The sequence below is a fragment of the Schistocerca gregaria genome, chromosome 1 (genome assembly GCF_023897955.1).
Source record: "Schistocerca gregaria isolate iqSchGreg1 chromosome 1, iqSchGreg1.2, whole genome shotgun sequence".
Classification (NCBI taxonomy): Eukaryota; Metazoa; Arthropoda; class Insecta; order Orthoptera; family Acrididae; genus Schistocerca; species Schistocerca gregaria.
The window spans coordinates 536045603-536067071 of NC_064920.1; the positions used below are offsets into that span (position 1 = coordinate 536045603).

The 21469-nt window shown below is 37.5% G+C and overlaps 1 protein-coding gene across 2 annotated transcripts in view; it reads left to right on the plus strand.

The window, feature by feature from the left end:
* Positions 1–21469, plus strand: part of LOC126355362 (uncharacterized) — a 79042-nt gene that overhangs the window by 53493 nt on the left and 4080 nt on the right. The window contains exons 4-5 of one of the 2 annotated variants that reach the window (XM_050005659.1): positions 4301–4504; positions 11801–11861. In XM_050005659.1, coding sequence (XP_049861616.1) covers positions 4301–4504; positions 11801–11861 — 265 coding nt within the window. The remainder of the gene's footprint in view (positions 1–4300; positions 4505–11800; positions 11862–21469) is intronic. The other variant, XM_050005666.1, reaches the window with a different exon arrangement.

Consider the following 21469-nt stretch of genomic DNA (forward strand, 5'->3'; position numbering starts at 1 on the left):
ACATCATATCTGCCCCCATGGCTTGTGTCCCAATGTCTGATTTACCTCGAAGTCTCCCTTAGTCCAAAAGAGTCCGTTGACCCCACAATTTTTCACCATCTGTTCTTGGCTGTCCTTGAGAAGCATCCATGTTCAGAAGTGGTATTCACCGATGCCTCAGCAGTCTATGGATGAACAGGCTTTGTATAAACACATGCATAGTTTAGTAAACTCCATTCTCTGCAGCATGGCTGCAGTGTCTTCAGAGCTGAATAGACTGCCATTAAATTAGCCCTTAGCTGTGTTCATTTTTGCACTGGCAGGAGTATCCTACTATGTAGTGACTTCCTTAGCAGCCTTCAGGCTATAAATACGCTCTAGTCTCCTCACCTATTGGTTACCTCTATCCAGGATCTTGTCTCAGATCTCCTTCAATCTGGGCAGCCAGTCATTTTCGTTTAGACCCCCGGTCATGTTGGGATTTTGGAAAATTAATGAGCTGACTGATTGGGCAAGCAGGGCACAAGGATGCCAATTCTGGAAATGGGGATCCCACAACCAAACCTTCGATTGTTTATGTCATCAATGTCTGGAACTCCCCAAACAAACTGAGAACAATTAAGGAGACCACAACAATGTGGCAGTCTTCCCTGCATGCTTCTCAGAGGGGGGTGCGAAGTCCACCTGATAGTGGCCCACTTACTCATAGACTACCCTAATTTGGCTGCTTTGAGGCAGCATCTTAATTTTCCTGACACACTCCTTCTGGCACTAGCAGAGGACGCCAACTCGACTGGACTGGTGTTAAGTTTTGCCCGCGATAGTGGTTTCCATTCATCTCTGTAAGGCAGGGCTTTTTGTTGCCTTGGATGCCTATGAAGTTGCTAGGGCACCCCTCTTTGTGTGCCCCTGCCTTCCCCTGGGGTCTCTTGGCAGCCCTTGGTGGGTGGCCCAGCCTGGTATATGCCCTTTCCACTTTTTTACTGTCTTTATTTTTTCATTTCTTGGTTTAATGCCTTGTCTTGACTGATCTTTTAACGACTTGCCTGTGCAGTCTTTTTTTATCTCTGTTTTTTTTTTTTATGTGTTAGCTACACTTAAGGCTTTCCAGGATTTGCCTTTTGCCTCCTTCCTTTGATGACTGCTCATGGTTTGCCACTTACTGGGTGAAGGGACTGATGATCTTGCAGTTTAGTACCTTTCATTCAAAACAAACAAACCAGCCAACCAACCAACCAACCAAGTATGCCTAAGAACCCGCTCAACAATAGATTATTGGTGTTAACTTGCATATTGTAAGTACATTGACAAAATGTACAGTGCTGTTGTAAAGGAAGTGCCTGTGCATCACACTTCTGACACCTCGTGACCCTCCCACATTCCTATCTTTGTTCATTATTCTTTGTTTAATTTAGTAGCTATTCTGGACTATTATATTTCAATTTAGGAATTTCTGGCAGTTGATTGTTGCAGTGAGATAGCATTCTCTTCTAAATTTTTAACAAAGAGCAACTGTAGCTATACTAGGGAGCAGTGAAACTGGTGGATGGAGGGGCAAATGTAAAAGATATCCCCTTTATCTTCCACACTTCCTTCATTACTGTTCTCTCCTTAAACATCAGTCATCACAAGTTGGAAGCCTCGGGGTGCTCTTGTCGAGACAAACGTGCCAACGTATTGCCAAGCTGCAGCAGTGTGAACGAAGCACAGTGTTGCCATATACCATGTTAACAATACATTTTCTTTCAGTAATTGTTGCTTCCTGCTGTGTGGCCTGGATGGCACCTGTGGCAGAAATGACACTGTGGTACTAGAGTACTTGTCAAGCCAACCTAAGCCAAAGGCTTCTAATTGTCACTTCAACATGAAGGGAATATGTAGTGTGGGAGAATGGACGTGTGCATCCAGTTACCACTGTTGATGCTGCCTAGTACAATATCATTTCGAACTTTAAATAGTTCTGGTTTCCTGTAGGTAACATAAATCCTCCATAATTAATATAAATATCCTTATGCATACTGTAATCACTTAGTTAGTGGGATAAAATAATTGTAGATATCTTTCTCGTGCGTTCGTTTTGTCTTACTTTAATATTTTACCCTCTGTTTACAAAATTTGATGATTTGGAAAAGTAATAAATATGTTCAAAAGTATACATAATTTTGCTCAGAATTTATTACTAAAAATCTTCCCTATAGCTGTTCTGAAGTGCATACATTGAAACTCCCTATGTAACAACACTCCAAACCCTTCATCATTCATGTATAGTCACTTCTTTTGTTTAGTGAATTGCAAGCTGAATTGTTTGTTTCAGGCACATCATAAAAAATACATCAATTTCTGGAAACTGCCATCAGTCTGCATTATTGTAAATTTTTATTTCAACATAGTATTGAAATTGTGTGAAGGAAAATCATCAAAGAAAATATAGAGATGAAATTTAAGATAAAAATGTGGCCTTGGTATCATATAAAGTAACTGCTTACACATGTTCAGAAGATAAAATTAGTAATAATGTAGATAATTCTTTCTTTTGTTATTTCATTCTTTTCTCTCTTCCATCATTTTAAATGCTTTCTATCGCTATTTCTTCATTTTCTTATCCAGTGAACTCTTAAACTTCTTTGTTGTAAAAGATTTTTTCAAAACCTGTGAAGCATTTACTCTAGGTGGCATGGGTTCTCAGCCAAATTTGAAAACTGCAGATGAGATAATGTTCTTATTTTAAGTTTTCATTTACTACTGTTATTAGTGTGCCAAAGTTGTTAAGTGGACCCTGCTCAAGAAAATATTGATTATTTCAGTGCACTCTATACACTAAAGTGCCAAAGAAACTGGTATAGGCATGCTTATTCAAATGCAGATATATGTAAAGAGGCAGAATATGGTGCTGCAGTCGGTAACATCTATATAAGACAGAGAGTGTCTGGCATAGTTGTTAGATCAGTTACTGCTGCTACAATGGCAGGTTATCAAGATTGAGTGAGTCTGAACGCGGATTTATAGTTGACGCATGAGCGATGCGACACAGCATCTCCGAGGTAGCGATGAAGTGGGGATTTTCCCATATGGCTATTTCATGAGTGTACTGTGAATATCAGGAATCCACTAAAATATCTAATCTCAGACATCACTGCAATCGGAAAATATCCTGCAATAATGGGACCAACGACTACCGAATAGAATCGTTCAGTGTGATAGAAGTGCAGCCCTTCCACAATTTGTTGCAGATTTCAGTGCTGGGTCATCAGCAAGTGTCAGTGTCCAAACCATTCAACGAAACAACATTGATATGTACTTTGAGCTGAAGGCCCACTCGTGTTCTCTTGATGACTGCACGACACAAACCTTTACAAATTGCCTGGGCCTGTCAACACCGACATTGGACTGTTGATGACTGGAAACACGTTGCCTGGTTGGATGAGTCTCATTTCAAATTGTTTCAAGCAGATGGATGTGTAAGGGTATGGAGACAACCTGATGAATCCATGGACTCTCCACGACAGCAGGGGACTGTTCAAAGTGGTGGGGGCTCTGTAATGGTGTGGGGCAGTTGGAGTGATCTGGAACCTCTGATATGTCTAGATATGATTCTGACAGGTGACACGTACACCATTCATGTCCATAGTGCATTCCGACGAATTTGGCTAATTTTAGCAGGACAGTGCAACATACCACTTGTCTAGAATTGCTACGGAATGGCTTCAAGAACAGTCTTCCAAGTTTAAACACTTCTGCTGGCCACTATACTCCCCAGACATGAACATTATTGAGCATATGTGGGATGCCTTGCAACGTGCTGTTCAGAGGAGATCTCCACCCCATCGTACTCTTACGGATTTACGGACAGCCCTGCACAATTCATGGCAACAGTTCCCTCCAGAACTACTTCAGTCATTAGTCGAGTCCTTGCGACATTGTGTCGCGGCACTTCTGCATGCTTGCTAGGGCCCTACACGATATTAGGCAGGTGTACAAATTTCTTTGGCTCTTCAGTGTATTTCTTACATATTACGTCTGGAAACCAGGACTGCTACCATTGACACCAACAAAAGCTGTTGGAGTAAACATTTTTGGGTATCATGACAATTAGGGGAAAATAGAGAATAAAGCACTCGGACTGCAGGTGCAAGTGAATCACGTGCAACAGAAGAAACAAATTCAAACAGCATAATGATGTTGTTAGCTGTGTAGATACTCTTAGTGGATAACGTAAAGGAAAAAAATGAACAAATTTAGTAATATAACTGCTTATTTAATATACTCTTTTGCTATTAAATTGTAGTTAAGCTGCTGATTAATAAGTTTGGCATTCTTCCAGGATAGTGATGTGTTAAATCTTGGAACTGGCAGTGTTAGCTGGTGGGAGGTAAATGGAGCTGGTTGCAAACCTGTTTATCCCACAAATCTTACTGCTGAGGACACTGATGTATTTCGACCTCTAAGACCAGAATATGTTCCTGGTTGTTTCCTTGACTATCAGTATGTAGAAATCTTGCATGCTTCGGTGCAGTGTTTATTAGCGGTAAGTAGTTTAACAGTTGACAATGAGCTACTCATAAAATGAAAGAAAGAAATTTTGAAAAGAAGGTCCTGGAAGAGAATTAAATGATATTTTTAGTAGCATATAACTAACTCCACAACACATATTGTAGAATTGTTGAAAACCATTTCATTCTCTATCTTTTAAATAAATATTGTTGTTCCTATTATGTTGAATTGCATAGTCAAAGTAATTCTGACCTTGCCAATTGTTGACACATTAAGAAGCAATGAGTACTGCTTGCCTCTTTGTGTGTCTGACATAATCTTTAATATAACCAGCTGGTGCACTTTGTTTAATACTTCAGTAAATTGCAGATGTCATTACCTATTAAGTTATAGACTATTAACGTAGTCTGTTATTATGGAATCCACAGATTCGGTGCATATCCAAACAATAAAGAAAGTGCTTTATTTGGTATGTGTGTGTGTGTATGAAACGTTTCACCAATTTAAAATTGTAAATGAGTTCTTGACATACTCAGTTATGTACTTTTATTCAGTTGTACTATTTTAATGATAAATCCGTTTCGGTTCTAACCTTTCTTTCCCCTCCAGTCAGTCTTCTGGCTTTGTTTTATGCAGCCCACCTTGAACTCCTCTCCCACACCAATCACTTTATCTCATAGTAGCATTTGCACCCACTATTCTCAGGCCCATATGTCTTCCTGTGTTACCCTCTACAGCCTGTAAGCTACTACCTATTAAACTCTAACCAGGTGTTATTTTGGTCCACCTTCAAATGTGTGGGCTGTATAGGGAGCGAGTTCACAAACTTTATAAGTGATAGTTGTAGGTTAACAGATAAGTTGTCAAGTACAAAAGAAAATTGAGTTCATTTTATTGGTACCATATAACATCGATTGTGACAGTTAATTCCTTAATGACATTGTGCCACTACCAAAGCCAGCCCTGCATCTAATATAATAAACACCCCAGGCCAGTGCAGCTTGCTAAACACACATTCACTTTAAACGTTGTTCTATACAATCAGACCCCCAGGTACCCAATTCTTTTTTTCTAGTTTTCTCATAGTGGTTCACTACCTTATGTTGGTCTACTCCAAATGTATATTCTCAGAAATTTATTCTTCAAATTAAGGGTGATCTTTGTTATCTAGTAGACTTGTTTTGACCAGAAATCCTTTTCTTGCTTGTGCTAGTCTGCTTTTTATTTCCTTCTTGCTTTATCCATCATTTTCATACAATCTTTGCGTGTACTGCTTTGCTTTTAATGTCCTTGTGTTTGGTCCATCCTGTATTATTTTGCTTCCAAGGGAGCAGAATTCCTTCACTCCATATATTAAATGGCCGCAAATTTTGATATTAACTTTATCGCTAATCTCATTTCTGCTATTCTTCATTACTTTAATCTATTTTCAGGTTACACTCAGCCCACAATATGTTGACGTTACACTTTTCATTCAATTTTACAGACCCTGCAGTTTTTCATTTTGACTGAGGATAGCTATGTCAGCAGTAAATCTTATCAATTGTATCCTTTTAATCTGAATTTTAATACCACTCCTGGATGTTTGTTTTGTTTCTATCATAACTTTTCTGAAGTAAAGAATGAACAGACATATCCCTGTCTTCCACCATTTCTAATCCAAGCACTTTTAAAAATCTTGGAAAACCACAGGAGTATTTTAAATTCTGGGAATTGTTCATTGTTTTCAGTTTGAGTTAAATTTTTATAATTTGGCTGGTAAGAACTGATACTCTAACAAAGAATTTTGCTTTATCCCACTACTGCAGCATTAAAACATAAATGAGAGAATAACACCAATATACAACTTCAGATGCAAAAGAACACAATGCTTTCACAAACATCTGTGGACAGCAAAGTCTTCGTAAGTTGCATATATATATGTGGACAAATAAAAGCAATCGGTCACTGATAGTTGGTGGCATGGAAATCCCAAGCAGTCTGATGGATCGTAATGATTTGCGCGTGCAATATGGCTGACTGTCTGGTTAACAGCGGAGTGTGGCAGTATGGCAGAGACTCGTTTCTTTATTTATTAGGCATGATTGTGCAGTTTTGTTTCATTTTGCTTCACCCACATTGGGTAAGAAATTTACATTAGAATTTAAAGTTATCCAGGGAACACAAAGAGCTCTGAGAAGTGAAATGGAAGCCAGAGTTGCCATTTATATTGAAAAGTAATACAAAATACAGTATCTGATTTTGCAGTGATTAGCATTTTGAAGCTTTTGCTACAGAAATAAAAATGATGGGAAGTTTATAGTTTTGATACAATGGGCTCCCTCTTGTAATTCTGAATTCTTTATGAAATAATTATATGCATTATTAAAGTTCTTAACTTCTGAAGAGAATTTCATATGTCACCTTCTGAAATAAGGTGACATTTTAATTTAAATGTGCAGGACACATCTATTATACAGCTATACTCAGATCTCTTATCATTTCATGTAATCTAACTCTTTTACACAATTTATAACAAGAGATACAGTAATCAGTAGTGCTGCTATTGAAGACATCTCTACAGACACAGAGTAAGTTGTATAACTACAAGACTAATGAATAAAAGGAAATTCAGGACTGATATATATAAAATGAATTGTATTGACACACTGGGAAGATTTATGTTTAATAAATTATAGTTATCATGTATTTTAAATTTGTTTTGCAAGTATTCCTGGGAAACGGAAATCAGCTGCAGCTGCTGCTAAACATAGCTGTTTATTTTCCAGAGCAGAATTTCTCAATACAGTGACATTCATAATACTTATTGAAATTGCTTGGCAAATCACTCATGTGTGGGGTGTCAGGCCAAGCGATTGGTTACAAGATACATTGCATTCAACGGATCACTTGATCCATTGCTTGTTTGTGGAAACTTAACAGGCTGCAGAAAATATTACAAATGGTAGTAGGAAAATGCAAATATCCTTTTACACAGGATGAATTGTGTTATGTGTGAGAATGTAAAATGAATTTCTTAAATCCCAGATCATTTGATCCTCATTCAGTGCTTAACATATGGTGGCGAGCCACATAGAGAAATTTCAGACCCAGAAGGCAAGCTTTTTTTTTTTTTTTTTTTTTTTTTTTTTTTTTTTTTTTTTTTTTTTTTTTTTTTTCTGGCGCATTTGTGTTTGATAGATCTTAAAGTGGGAGACAAGGTAAAAATGATCAATATTATATGTGAAAGCTTAGTTTTTCTTGTACTTATACGGTATTTACATTAACCCTTTCGCGGCTGGAAGGCTGAGCGTCCTGCCTGCCTGGCCGGGTGACAGGGACGAGCGCACTGCGCGCCTGGCCGGCGGCGGCTGTCGCAGCCCTGTGGCCGCTGCAGGCTACGGCCGCCGCAGGCTTCCCGCGTGTTGCCGCGTGCACAGAACCACTGTTCAGCAGCGCCTTAAAAAAACACTATACTCTGTATGGTCACTTTGGTTATAGTTTCTGATAACAACGAAAGAGAGCTTCGAAAATAGCCAACACTTTCAGTTATATGTTTATTATGGGCTGAAAAATGGTTGGTTTAGAAAAATGATAGGAACTTTTTTAATAGTAATTCCAAAATCCTCTAACTAGAGATTTACACCGTCGATGTATGTGCCTAAAACATATTAAAATTCCACTATCATCACATGAATGTATTTCAAGATATATAGTTTTAAATAGAGTTGTGCGTAGCGAAAACGCCCAAATCTCGAACAATATTCTTACTACGGTCTTAAATAGATAATAATTACAGAAATTTAAAACCTAATTTTGTCATGCAATCGGACTAAAAGTTAAACAAGGAATATATCTGCATAACTCATTTTGCGATAGGCCCTTGCCTTCGTTTGTAATTAAAACCTAAAGTCGATTCTCCACAGTAAGAAATTGGATAGTAAACGCCTACCTTCTTCTAGCTCGCTGTCTTCTTTTTCAGCCCGTCACGTTCAGTACGGTTTACTTTAATGGTTTCCCATCCTCATTTTCGACGCAGGCTTTGGACTGCCGCTGGCTGAGTTAAAAACCATTTTTTTTACTTTTATCTGCTTTTTTTTGTCCGCAGCTCGTGGTCTCGCGGTAGCGTTCTCGATTCCCGGCGGGGTCAGGGATTTTTCACCTGCCTCGTGATGACTGGGTGTTTGTGTCGTCTTCATCATCATCATAAATCATCCCCATTACGGTCGGAGGAAGGCAATGGCAAACCACCTCCACTAGGACCTTGCCTAGTATGGCGGCGCGGGTCTCCCGCGTCGCTCCCCTACGCTCGGTAAACGGAGTATGGGACTCATCATCATCATCTGCTTTTTATTTTTATTTTTTACTTTTATCTATTTGAAACGTACAAAGTTACTAAAACGTGCTAATATTTCTTTAGCGTGTGGTAATTTTCGAAACATGGCACCATGCAGAGAGCCACATCGCACTTTTTGCATCTTATGCGTGTCATTTTTCGTTGTGAATGAGCAGTGCATACTACACAGCGTCTCTGGGAATCTGCTTTTTCTCCGTTGCTACGAGGAACCCTGGATAATGTCCCTCTTTATTCTGCAGTCGGAAAGGGCTTTCTTCTTTGGTTGTCCGTGGGATCGCACTTTTACACGTTTGACTATGAAATCTGTCAAGCAATTGACGGATTAGCTCCAAGTGGTATTTCGCTAGTGGTATCTTCTGTTGCTTTTGTATTTCAAAAACAGTTTTTGCGTTCAGCACACACAAGTCAGTCAAATGAAAGAATACTTTCTTGTACCACTTCAGTGTCTTTCGGATGCACTGTACAGAAGATAATAGCATGTCTGTCTTATCCACTGCACCCATTGACTTATTATAGCTGACGACACAGGTGGGTTTCAATTTGTTTTGGCCTGTTCTATGTTCTTTCTTCTGTGTCTCCACAAACTCTGGTCCATTTACGGTCGAAAGCATCCACACTTCTTTCTTGTCCATCCATTTTAGTGCCATTAATGTTCCACAAGATTTGAACTGTACTTCCCCTTTTTTCAGCTTGTCTGGTAACGGTGGTAGATGTTTCCTGTTTTTTCGTACTGTTCCGACGGCGTTTGTACATTTTTTGTGGAGCCATAGAAATAATTCTGGGCTCGAGTACCAATTGTCCAAATAAATGGTATGACCTTTGTTGAGGTATGGCAATAACAAACTCACAACAACATCGCCTGATTTTCCCCAATCAGAATTTCCAGATTCTATTTCCGTGGCAGCACCAGTGTAGATAATATAATCCAGAATATAATTCGTTTCTACGTCACAAAGGACGAAAATTTTAATGCCAAAACGACTACGTTTATTTGGTATGTACTGCTTGAATCGGAGCCTTCCCTTGAAAAGTAGCAAACTTTCGTCGATCACTAGGTTTTCAAAGGGTACTACTGCCTCGCGGAATTTATTTCTTGTGTGACCTACAATGAGACGTATCTTTACAAGAATATCTTGAGACGCGGTGGAATTGTCACAGAAGTGCAATAAACGCAGAATCAATTTGTACCGGTCCCTGGCCATTATGTTAGAAAATATTGGTGTCTGAAGCAAAGAATCTGTCGACCAATATTCATTCACTTCTAACTTTTTACTTCTAGGCATAAGCAGAGAACATGCTAGGAAACAATAAAATTCTGATGGCTCTATATGCTTCCAGCGTGCTAATCTACTGGGCACTGTCGTCATTTTTTCAGTAATAAATTTATAATAATTATTGATCTGTGTACAAATGGCAGAAACAAATTCCATGGACATGAAGTACAAAAAGAAATCTAAATGACTTGCTGACTCTTCGAAGTCCACCTTTAACCCGCTAAATGTGTTCACAAAACGGTGTCGTTTCGTCACAGGATGATTCTCCGTCCAGTCATACTTTCTTTTTCCTGACGAAGTTTCACTTACTCTATCTTCTTTTCCGTCTTCAGAGGAAGAATCTTCTGTTCGTGATACCGAGGATTCAGCAATAAGTCCAGGAGCATCCAACTCTTCATCAGAAGAAAGCTCCGAAGTATCACTACAATCTTCGTCACTGCTATTCATGAGGATATCCATGATTTCCTTGTCCGATAAACTGTGTCCCGACATGGCAAAGTCTACACACGCGAACGCTGTCGTCTCACCAGAAGCGAAAAACGGACTGGCCGATTGTTAGACTCGTAAGCAGAAAGTGTGCAGGGGAGGGGAAAACTAAAGTGCTTTCTCACTTTACAAAGAAGACCAGACAATGAAAGTGTTGTCTGAAAAGTGGACAACAGCCAGCAGCCGCTCTATTGTGAACCTTTACCTGTTCCCGAGCCCGGGCGTATATGTATGCCATTAGCCGTCTGGTATGCCCGTAGCCGCCTGGACTTCCCGCCGGCTGGGCATACATCTACGCCCGTAGCCGTCTGGTCTTCTAACTGCCGGGCATACATGTATGCCCGTAGCCGCGAAAGGGTTAATGTAAACCATTAACTTTTAACTGTTTGCAAGTTTGCACTACTTATCAATGACATTGCGATTGGCTGACTACATCAAGTGTCCTATGCATCATTTGATGACACTCATATTTATAATTTCATAATACAAAAATGGAACTTATTACTGTGCATCAAGTATTTTTCCAAAACACATTGTTTTTTGCTGGTTTTTGTTTCCTAAAGTGCTTGGAAATTTTATTCTGTTGGATAATACTTTACCATTCAAAGGATCGATGTTCTACAGTCCCGAGGGAAAGTAGATTGTTGCTTAACATGAAAGGGTGGGGTTTTTTTTTTTTTTTTTTTTTTCTTTTTTTTTTTTTTCCTGGGTATAAGGTGCTTTTTTCACTCAGGGAGAAAGTGCTTTTTTAACTGTTAAATCAAGAAAGAGACCAGGAATTTTGTTTTCTTGTGTATATCCCCAATTATTTTTCTACCTAGTTTTATACATATGATCTGTTATTCATCTTTCTCTGTAATTTACACACATTTTTGTAAGAATTTCAAACATCTTGCACCATTTTACATTGTCAAACATTTCTTTTAGTTCCGCAAATCCTTTGAACATTTCTTTTCTTTTCTTTTTTTTTATGGTGCTGCTTACATTATCAAGTGCAACGTTAAAACTAACATCCTGTTCCCTTTGCCTTTCCTAAAGCCAGAGTGTAGTCATCAAATATATCTTCAATTTTCTTTTCCTTTTTTTCTGTTTATTATTCTTCTGTGACATGTTACTGAGTCTGGAAGTTAGATTTTTTTATAAATATTATCTATGTAATGTCATTATGATAAATGCATATTGCAACAAATCTAAGATTTTCCATGGAAATTTTATTTTATTTTTTTATTTGCAGGTTCTTGGCACAGTTGGTGGCATATTTGTTTGCCATATTCTCTATGAAGATGATGATAGTTGTAAGTACAAACTAGAATGTCTATTTTTTAGACATTGTTGGTATGTGTATGTATTGATAGTAGTGTAAGTCACTGCATTGTATGTTTTTTTTATAGATGCAAAACATTTTAAAGTTATTTATAAGTGTTCTATTGATACTAGCACCACTTTAAGGTCCAAGTTGCACAAGCTGCCACTTGGGGCACTAAGGTGACAGTGCCACCAGAGGTGCCACTACTGAAAGATTTCCATACAGGACGTATCGCAAATAGTAGCGACCACTTGGGACATCAGACTGAAAGGGGCATCTAAGTGGAAGATTTGTATACAGTGTGTATCACAATTAACTGGAAACAGATACAGGTGAAAGTATAAGAAACAGATACTGGTGAAAGTGTAAGAAAGATTTTTTTGGGGGGGGGGAGGAGGGTTGCTGAATGAGAAATTGCTGGTGTGGGGAAAATGTTGTCAAACTGGTCATGGTTGACATAGAAAGTTTTGTTCTCTAGAACTTTTTTTGTAATAAGCCACATGGGCTATTAAACTAATACGTTAAAATTTTATTACAATCATCAGAAACAATTTAGCACTTGCAAACATTCATGTCACCCACTTACAGTTCACATTGCAAAGGCACTGCACCATCTTGTGTCAAAGGGAACATGAGCACCTCAATGACTTCTGGAGTTTAGTAATATCAGTAATAAGCCTGGCAATCAGTCATGTGTATTAAACTGTATCTACAGGGAGAGAAGTCGTCTTCTTTTTCCAGTAACTTATCATTTCTTTTACATGTGGTAATGATTTCTGTATGTGAAAAGTACAGAGTTGCACCTTGTTTCAGAGTCCATGTTAAATTGTAGATTCACCAATAGTTGACTGTCGGCCAATTCAAAGGCCAGAGGAAGGCAAGGGCTTGCCACATCTGACAAGACCATGTCTAGTAAGGAACTGAAGTGTTCCACACCAACCTTCATATTGTGTGAATACAACTGTAAGAGCTCCTTTTTTTACAAAAATCAGGCTGAAATTGATTAAAACTGCATTAATCTGATTTGCGTATTTATATGGGTGACCACATACAATATTTTTCAAAGTGAGAGTTGATAGGGGAGACAATCACTATAATGTTGGCACTCAGCTGTACATATTGGTTAGTTGATGTCTTCATCTTACTGCATTTAGGCCATAAGCCCAAGTGTGTGCTTGTACACCACGAGTCTTCACTGTTGATAACCAAAGACTTACTCAGCAACAAAGCAGTTATTCTTCTTTTGCAGTGCATGAATACTTTGTGTAATAGTAAAAACTGTAGGAGAGCTTGTAGTAAATGTTCACTGATAGTGATTTCAGCAGGAGGGTTTGGAGTGAAGGTGTTTGACCTTTGATAACTTGATTTAGAACATCTGGCTTCAGTTTTTATATTAGTTAGAAAATCAGACAGCTGGCTGAGATGGGATATCAAAATGGTAGTAAGACTAGCCAAGAATAATTGTAAACAGTGGTTCCTGAAATGGATCACAAAAGGGGAAATGCTTGTATTGACCATGATTATGATGATAGTGAAATTTATTATTATTGCGGTGGTGGTGGTGGTGGTGGTGGTGGTGGTGGTGGTGACAACAATAGTGGTGAGAGGTGACAGGGTGGTATTAATTATAACAGTTAAGTGGAATATCAGAAAATAGGGGAAACTTTGGCAACAGAGTTGTGTGATATGTATTTGCACCAACACGAAGCATAAATACACAATCACAGTGTATCAAAGGTAAGTTTGAAGCTGATCAGTGGAATTTGATTACATATGCCATCTAGCAGAAATGTTTGTGCTTGTTAAACAGCAAAAAATGCATATGGGAATCTGGATGTTGAGCTTCTCATGAAATATCAGTCTAAAGGTGCAGTGACACAAATTTTTGTGGCAGAGGTGCATTATGTCATATAGGAAAGGGATGTGTTGGGATTCAGTCTGTAAGTAGAGTTAGTCATCAAAACCAGTGTAAGTTTTGTTCAGAGTTCACAGAAATCGATCCGGCTACTGACCCAATACTTGTAATAATTAAAATCAAGTGATAAGTATTCTGTGGAAGCAAAAACTCTAAATCATACATCTGAGAAGACACATTAAGGCAATCACCGAAAAATGTCATACAGTACCTGCTTATGCTTGCTGAGAATGAGACTACTGATTGGACATCTGTTCTTTTGCATATGGCCAGTGTAGAACTTCAAAGTTCACACTTTGATTTTATTATAAGCTCCTGTATCTGTGGTCACAGTTGAAAATTTGTAGCCTTAAATAACACTCAATAATTGTAATCACTTTGTACATCAATATATGAACATTTGCAATCTGATAGAGCTTTGATAAATAATCATGCAGTAGAACCATCAGTGAATTTTTCAGGCACCAACTCTTCAGTACCAATATATTGCTACAGCTTTTTTTTTTTTTTTTTTTTCCCCAGCAGTTATCACTGCTTTTTAAACAGTGTGCAGACCTTCACAGTCTCAAGGATGCCCCTTGTGTAGGTCTCATCATTTCTACATGTAATCATTTCAGACTTCACTAATTTGTAGCCTCACAGTGTTAACAATTCATTTTCTTTAACCACACTGTTATGAGTAATAAAATTATATTGTAAATTAGGCATTTGAACACGATCATGGTTTCATTATGCTTCTATAGTACAGAAGGTCGTTCACCATTACCTTTTCCTTTCTCCTTCTGAAAATATAGTGATTTTTGTCATGTGTCATTAGTTACACCTGGAAAATTATTTCAGTTTGCCAGTTTGGGTATAAGAATATTCAGGGTGTCTGACCCGGGAGATGCGGGAAAAACCCGGAAATTTTTTCATCCCAGAGAAAACCAGGAAAAACCCGGGATTTTTTTTTTGAAATCCGGGAATTTTTTCATTGTTTGTTCTCACTTAAATTTTTGTTACTTTGACCGGTAAGAACCAATACTCTAACAAAGGATATTACTGTATCATAATACTGCAGCCATAAAACATGAACAAGAGTAAAAACTAAAATAAAACTTAAATTGCAAAGGAAATGCGCCATATACAGCAACAGAACACAGTGTCATACAAGCGTCTGCCAACAGCAAAATGTGTCAAAGGCTTTGCAATGCTTCGTAACAACAAATTGCCTCCGATGAGCATGACGTCACAACTGTTAACATTAGATTTGTTTTAGCAGTTAAGAGTGGGATAATGCGCATGCGCAGTTGAGTAGTATCCTCTTCCGCTTCTGGCTACAGAAAAAAAAAGCAGCAGCTAGGTGCTACCGGGAAAAAGTTTACTGGCACACCCAAGCTGCCAGATTGCGCAGCAGCCCTGAATCTAGGAGTGTGGGGGAGGTTGGGGGGGGGGGGGGGGTGTCAAATTCATATAAAACTTTTTTCACAAAGCGCCTACCATCCACCGCACGTTGGTCTATCGATTATTCGTATGACTTTGAAACATGTCCCTGTCGGTTTGTGAACTTTGTTGAACACATTCTGAGTTGATTTCTGAATGAATCAAAAGTTGATTTGTGAATGCATGCATAGTGTACGTGATGTCTCTGTCAGTGGAATCCTCGTCACATCTAGAAATAAACTTTCCTGCAGACAAAGCGGGCTATACGAGCTGAGCAGAGTATAGCCGACTGAAAGAAAGCCAACCACTGTCTATGTGGTTGATAGGGTTTGCGAATGATGAGCGTTGTTAAGATTACCAGTGAAATCCATAGATTCAGTCTACCAGAGTGCGAATAAACGACTAACAGAAGTAACAGGTAAGAAAGGTTAGGTATTATCTTGTCAATGTATCAAAGAAAATGAAATTTTGACAGAAAATTTTTGGCCAGATCGTAATACTAGCAAGGGCCAGTTCTACAGTCTACGGCTAGCAGCCGCTTTAAGGTCTATTCTGGAAGTAGCACGGAAAACACGTTGTATGAACACGTAACAATGCCTAACCGGAGAATAATCGTGGGCTAACTAAACTGGTGATTCTGGTAGAGTTAGTGAAGTTAACCAGCAAATAAGATTTGACATTGGCAGGAATAGATACGGAATTAATGATAACATTGTTTGTTAGAACAAGGAAGGAGAAGATACGGGGACATCACACAAATTATGGAAGAATAAGATGATTTCAAATTTCTATAAAAATTTTGCACTACTACTTATCAATCTCAAGCTTGAGAAACTGGAGCGTATGAATGAAGTGTAAAACTATTTCCTAACATAAACATTTTTTCTTGTAGTAGGCCTAATAGGCATTTAATATTAGTACTTTGTGAATTATAATCTGCCGTGTCATAAAAATGACCATTTCTGCCAAAACGGTCTCGTTTATTTGGCGTGTGTTACAATTGCTGCAGTATTATAAAGCCCTGTTTTGTTTTATCTCGCAGACAGTGACAAAATATAAGTAATCAGGTCAAGAAACCACGCCAGTCTTGGGCCTGTTTGTAATTACAGCTTTTTCAGTATTAGACAACGACATTTCAATTTTTCATGTAGCAAAACTTTGATGAGGTAACAGATCCTTTCGCAGAAAGGAAAGGACTCCATGTAAAGCTGTAACAAGATTAGGCAGAAAAAAAATCTAGGAGCTAAGGATTGAAGAAATGTGTACTGTCTTGCTTGTCTCTTCTCTTTACTGGCTTTATGTATCCTATACTTAATTTTATGTCACACAAAGCAGCAGGTTGTTAGCTAATATCGAATAAAGAGTGAAAATTTTCTGAAGAGTTTTTATTCACAAAAAAAAGAAAAGAAAGAAGCGCAGGATGTCAAACTGGCAGACTGGAAGCAGGAGAGACACCATAGTACATTTTAATTTCCACTGTCCTGAATATAGTTCGATGGAATCCAGTACAAAATACACACGTTTAAATTCTGCTGAGGCAGTCAATATATTTGAAACAAAGGGTTTTAATTTCAAACATTGGCTAGTTTCAACTGTTCAGAGCATTTCAAGTGTACGTTTTCATCTCCTATAACGTATGGCATTATGCCATAACAAAGAACCAGACATGAGATAACAAAGTACTGGTACCCAAGGAAATTTACATCCTGAAACAACATTGAAAAGCTTAATATAAGGTCAATGCCTACTTAACTGGGAATCTGGGACTCATTTAAAAATCAGCACTATGACGACGAGCTACTTAGAAGACTTTAGAGCCCAGAAGATCACACTTTTGTGTCGTTATTAAAAAATTTACTGGTACATTTGTGTGATATATCTTGAAATGTAATATGTGCATAAAAGCCCAATATTATATGTGAAAGCTTAGCTTCTCTTGCAGTGTATTGGCCTTAGAGATCAATTTTATATGTGGAAGCTTTGTTTTTCTTTTAGCAACATTATATATTAATTTAAACCATTAACTTTTCCTGTTCGTGTGTTCACACTGCTTAACAGTGATGTTGCTATTGGCTGACTACACCACGTGTCCGAAGCTCTGAATATACCCTGTCATCGGCTAGCTAGATCACGTGACATGAACTATGGCTGGCTTACAAATTCACATCGCAATTTCGATTTCAATGCTTCGGAAAGTAATATGCGGTGCTTGGTGGAATTCGAATTTATACTTTCGTAATACCAAAATATGCAGCGTACATGTTACTGCACATCAAACATCTTTCCAAAAGGTGTTTCGTTTTCTAAAGCGCCGGGAAATTCTATGCGCATGTATAAAACCATAACCATTCAAAGGATTGATAAGTTATACAGTTCCGAGAGAAAATATACTGTCAATTAACAGGGAAAAACTATGTTTCCACCCGGGAGAAAGTGTATTTTTAACCGGGAAATCTGGGATAAATTCGGGAATTCTTTTTCCTTGTCCACGTATACACCCTGAATATTAAAAAATAGGAAGAGCCAGAACAGGATTAACAAAATCAGATAACAGGCACTGAATCATCTGCTTCCCAAGATATAGAAGAATTCCTTTGAAGGATTTAAGGAGTAAGAAGGAACTATAAATCAGTCTAAAGTTATGAATGGTGGTATTGCCATATCAGTTTTTCATTTGTCTGCACCACCTCAGTTGTTTTTGCAAACAGTTGGCAAGCAATCACTCCTCTTCCATTACTACTAAAATAGGCTAAATTTTTATTTCTTTTAATTTAACTGTTATTTTAAAATTACTTCCTCTTTTTGTGACTGTTTTATCTTAAATTATTAATGATTGATTTAAAGTTGGCTAACCAAATGCAGTGACCCGGTTAAGTCTGTGTTGCCCCCCTTTTCTTTTGCTGTTGGTATTTGTGTTCATACAAAATGAATTTGTTTTGGTGTTTAGCCTGTTTCAGATAATTTTGTATTGTTTCCATCTTTCATTTTATATATTTGTTTTCAGTTGATTTTCTGGGTGCTTTTGAGAACAAGAGTCCCCAGCACTTGGCCCTGAGGCCCATGTACGTAAGCCCTGACTACGAGCCTGTCCCAGTGCACTACTTACAACACCCTGCCACACTGTCCTGGCAACTAATGCACAAAAAGACAAAAACTGTTCTGCAGCAAGGTCCTGATAGGATACGTGTTTGTAGATCTCTCTCTTCTGTTAATAACAAAAATGTGGAAACAAATAAATCTGCAGAAAAACTGAGACCAAAGTCAGTTCATGTGCCAATGCACAACTCTGAATACTAACAAAATGTTGTTACATTTTGCTTCAGATTTAACTGTCTTAGTCACTGCTGTTTACATGTTTTTATCGCATCTCTAAAAGAGTGGCACTTATTTAGTGGAACATATATTGTGTGGAAGTGTGATTACAACAGCTAAATTTAAGAATGTTGACAACTGCTTTAAATTTTAAGCAGTATGATATGTTACATCAGAAAATTGTGTGGGTATAGATAATAATTGTGCAACTTCTTTGTCATATTAGGCCAACTCTATAACTGCATGCTTCAGAAGAAAATCCTTTGAAATGGAATAAAAGTTTTAAAGTAAAATTTGTTGTCTGTCTTGAGCTTTGTGTTAAATTATATTAGTTGGCTGTTTGTTGCCTGGTCTTAATTATCTTATGGTACAGTGTTGTGGAAGATGTATCTTCTAGAATATTCGTAAAGTGACTAAATAACAAAATGCCTGTAAGGAGGAAAATTACTTTTTGATCTTTTGGGTTGTATGGTGCCATTTGTATAATATCAGACATAAAAATGTTATCTTCCATTATTCTGCTCATGCAGATTAATGTCAAGTATTATCCTTTACAGTACAAAAATTTAGAAAAAAGCCACAAAAGCATCTTTTGGGGCACTTGCATTGATGAAATAATGAGGATTTTCTAGTTCAGGTAGATATGTTCTGTGTTTTTTTGTGTTACATAGCTTTTAATGCTTATTAGTAATATTGTACATTTACTGCATCAGAATGTTTCCTTTTTTTGCTCCCTCTCCTGGAAAGTTGATCATTTTTGTTTTTAATGTGAACACAGAAGCAATTATCTTCTACATTAAACTATATATATATCCTTCTCTCTGTGCATGTCACAGTTCAGTCATAAAGGTGCTCTTATCCTTCCAGATAAGTATTCTTCTATTCATGAATCAAAGACTAGAAAATTGCCAATTATTTGTTTTATATATTAAGAGAATATAAGTGTAAATAAGAAAGAAAGAAAGGAAAACTTGCTCTTAATCCTAATTGCCTTTCAGATAAGTAACTATTTTTATAGAGTTTTGCTCACAGCAGGACTGTATTATACATGCCTTGTGCCTCAAGCATAGTTTTGGCGGATATCAACATTTCTTTATGGGGCTTCTGTTTGGTATTATAATAGCTAAAGAGATTGGTGATACATGAAAGGTACCACCTATCTGTAATTAACCCAGTTCTGGAGAGAGAGAAAAAACTCATATTTCTACTGTTACAACTATAAATATTTTTGTGCAGTGGTAGCAGAGAAAGCTTATGGTATAATGTATTAACTTTAGTAGTTAGTGTTTAACCTAACACCTATTGAATGTTTGTTCAATACATGATTAGTAGTTCCATAGTTAATAGTTTCCATTATAGTGATCTGATTAACTGGCAGGCATGGAATTGTATCTTCATTGCAAAATGCTTATGCACTTTGTCTCTGTGAATCACAGTTTTGCATTGCTCTGTTTTACTAGTGTGCTAGCTCTAAATTCCCATTTGTAAACTTTATTGTGTAAAGTTCAAGGAAAATTTGAATTTTCAGCCCATATCCTGTGTGTTTAACAAATGCTGTTACAGATTTGCACCTGCTGTACAAGATAACAAAATTTCTAAATATTTTTCCTGCAGCAACTTATGTACTGATAAGAGTTCTACATTTTATGTTACAGTTTAATAAATTCAAAAATTTTCTGTGATAATCATACATTATGGAAATACATCATTATGTGCTGAATAATGTATGGATTTAATTTTTAAATAATTCATTAAACAGAGACCTGAGAAATGTGGAAGCTGTTTGTATAACTGTTAAGTCAGTACTGGATATTCAGATGCAAAACCAGTTATAATCAGGTGTATGTATTATTACGTCTATGCTATGCCAAAAGTCCTTGCACACAATAAGTTACTCTTCCATTAAAATGCTTACTACAATTCATGTGTCATTTTCAGTTTTAATATTATGTGCTTTGACTGCAAGAAACAAGCACTTTAAAATTGTTGAGGCATTTCAGTATCCATAAAATCTGGAGAGCTTTCTCAAAACAATATCTTTTACATTACAGAACAGTATAATCATATATATTGTATTGTAAGTGTTATTTGATGTGTGCGTCAGAAATTACTAATACTGGAAGTTTGCAGTAGATAGTTCCTAATTTTTATGCATGTCCTGCTGTACATATTAGGCATGTTATATCATTTTTTTCCCTCTTCAGTATGGCTGCAATGAGTTATGTAGCATGAATTCTTTCCATCGTGATCTGGCAGTCCATACTATGCTGCTGTAGAGTAGTGTGGTGTTTTAGTCATTTATATTTTCATTATATACTGCACAATGAAGTTTCATTTATAGTAAACCTTTTCTTATACTTTCTACTACTTCCGTTGTACAAAGCTGTAAGAAATTTCCTACATAACTGGTTAATAAAATGACTTACTGGTGCTACATTCTTGTCTTATTATTCTAACCCCTTTTTTTCCATCACACACTAATTTTCAGTTCTTGTTTGTGATTGTTCTTCAATGTGCAGCCATCATTTTTATTTTAGCTACTGATAGCATGGTAACTATTACAGAATCAGTGTGCTTGATGCTTGCTTCTTTACTAATATGCTGATTAATTTCTCTTTCATATAGGAGAAGAGCTGTTAATTTTTACTTATGTGGTGTAAACGACTTCTGACTCCCCCCCCCCCTCTCTCTCTCTCTCTCTCTCTCTCTCTCTCTCTCTCTCTCTCTCTCTCTCTCTCTCTCTCTCTCTCTCTCCCTCTCCCCCCCCTCCCTCCCCCTCTCCCCCTCCCTCTCCCCACCTACCATCCCACTCACTCACTCACTCACTCTCCTTAAAATGATGACTATTGGCCTTCATCATTGATTTATGGCTGATTATTTCGATAGTTGATGTTATTTGAATCTGTTAAGTGGTAAATCTTTGCAGTTACAAATTCTGCTGTCTCGTT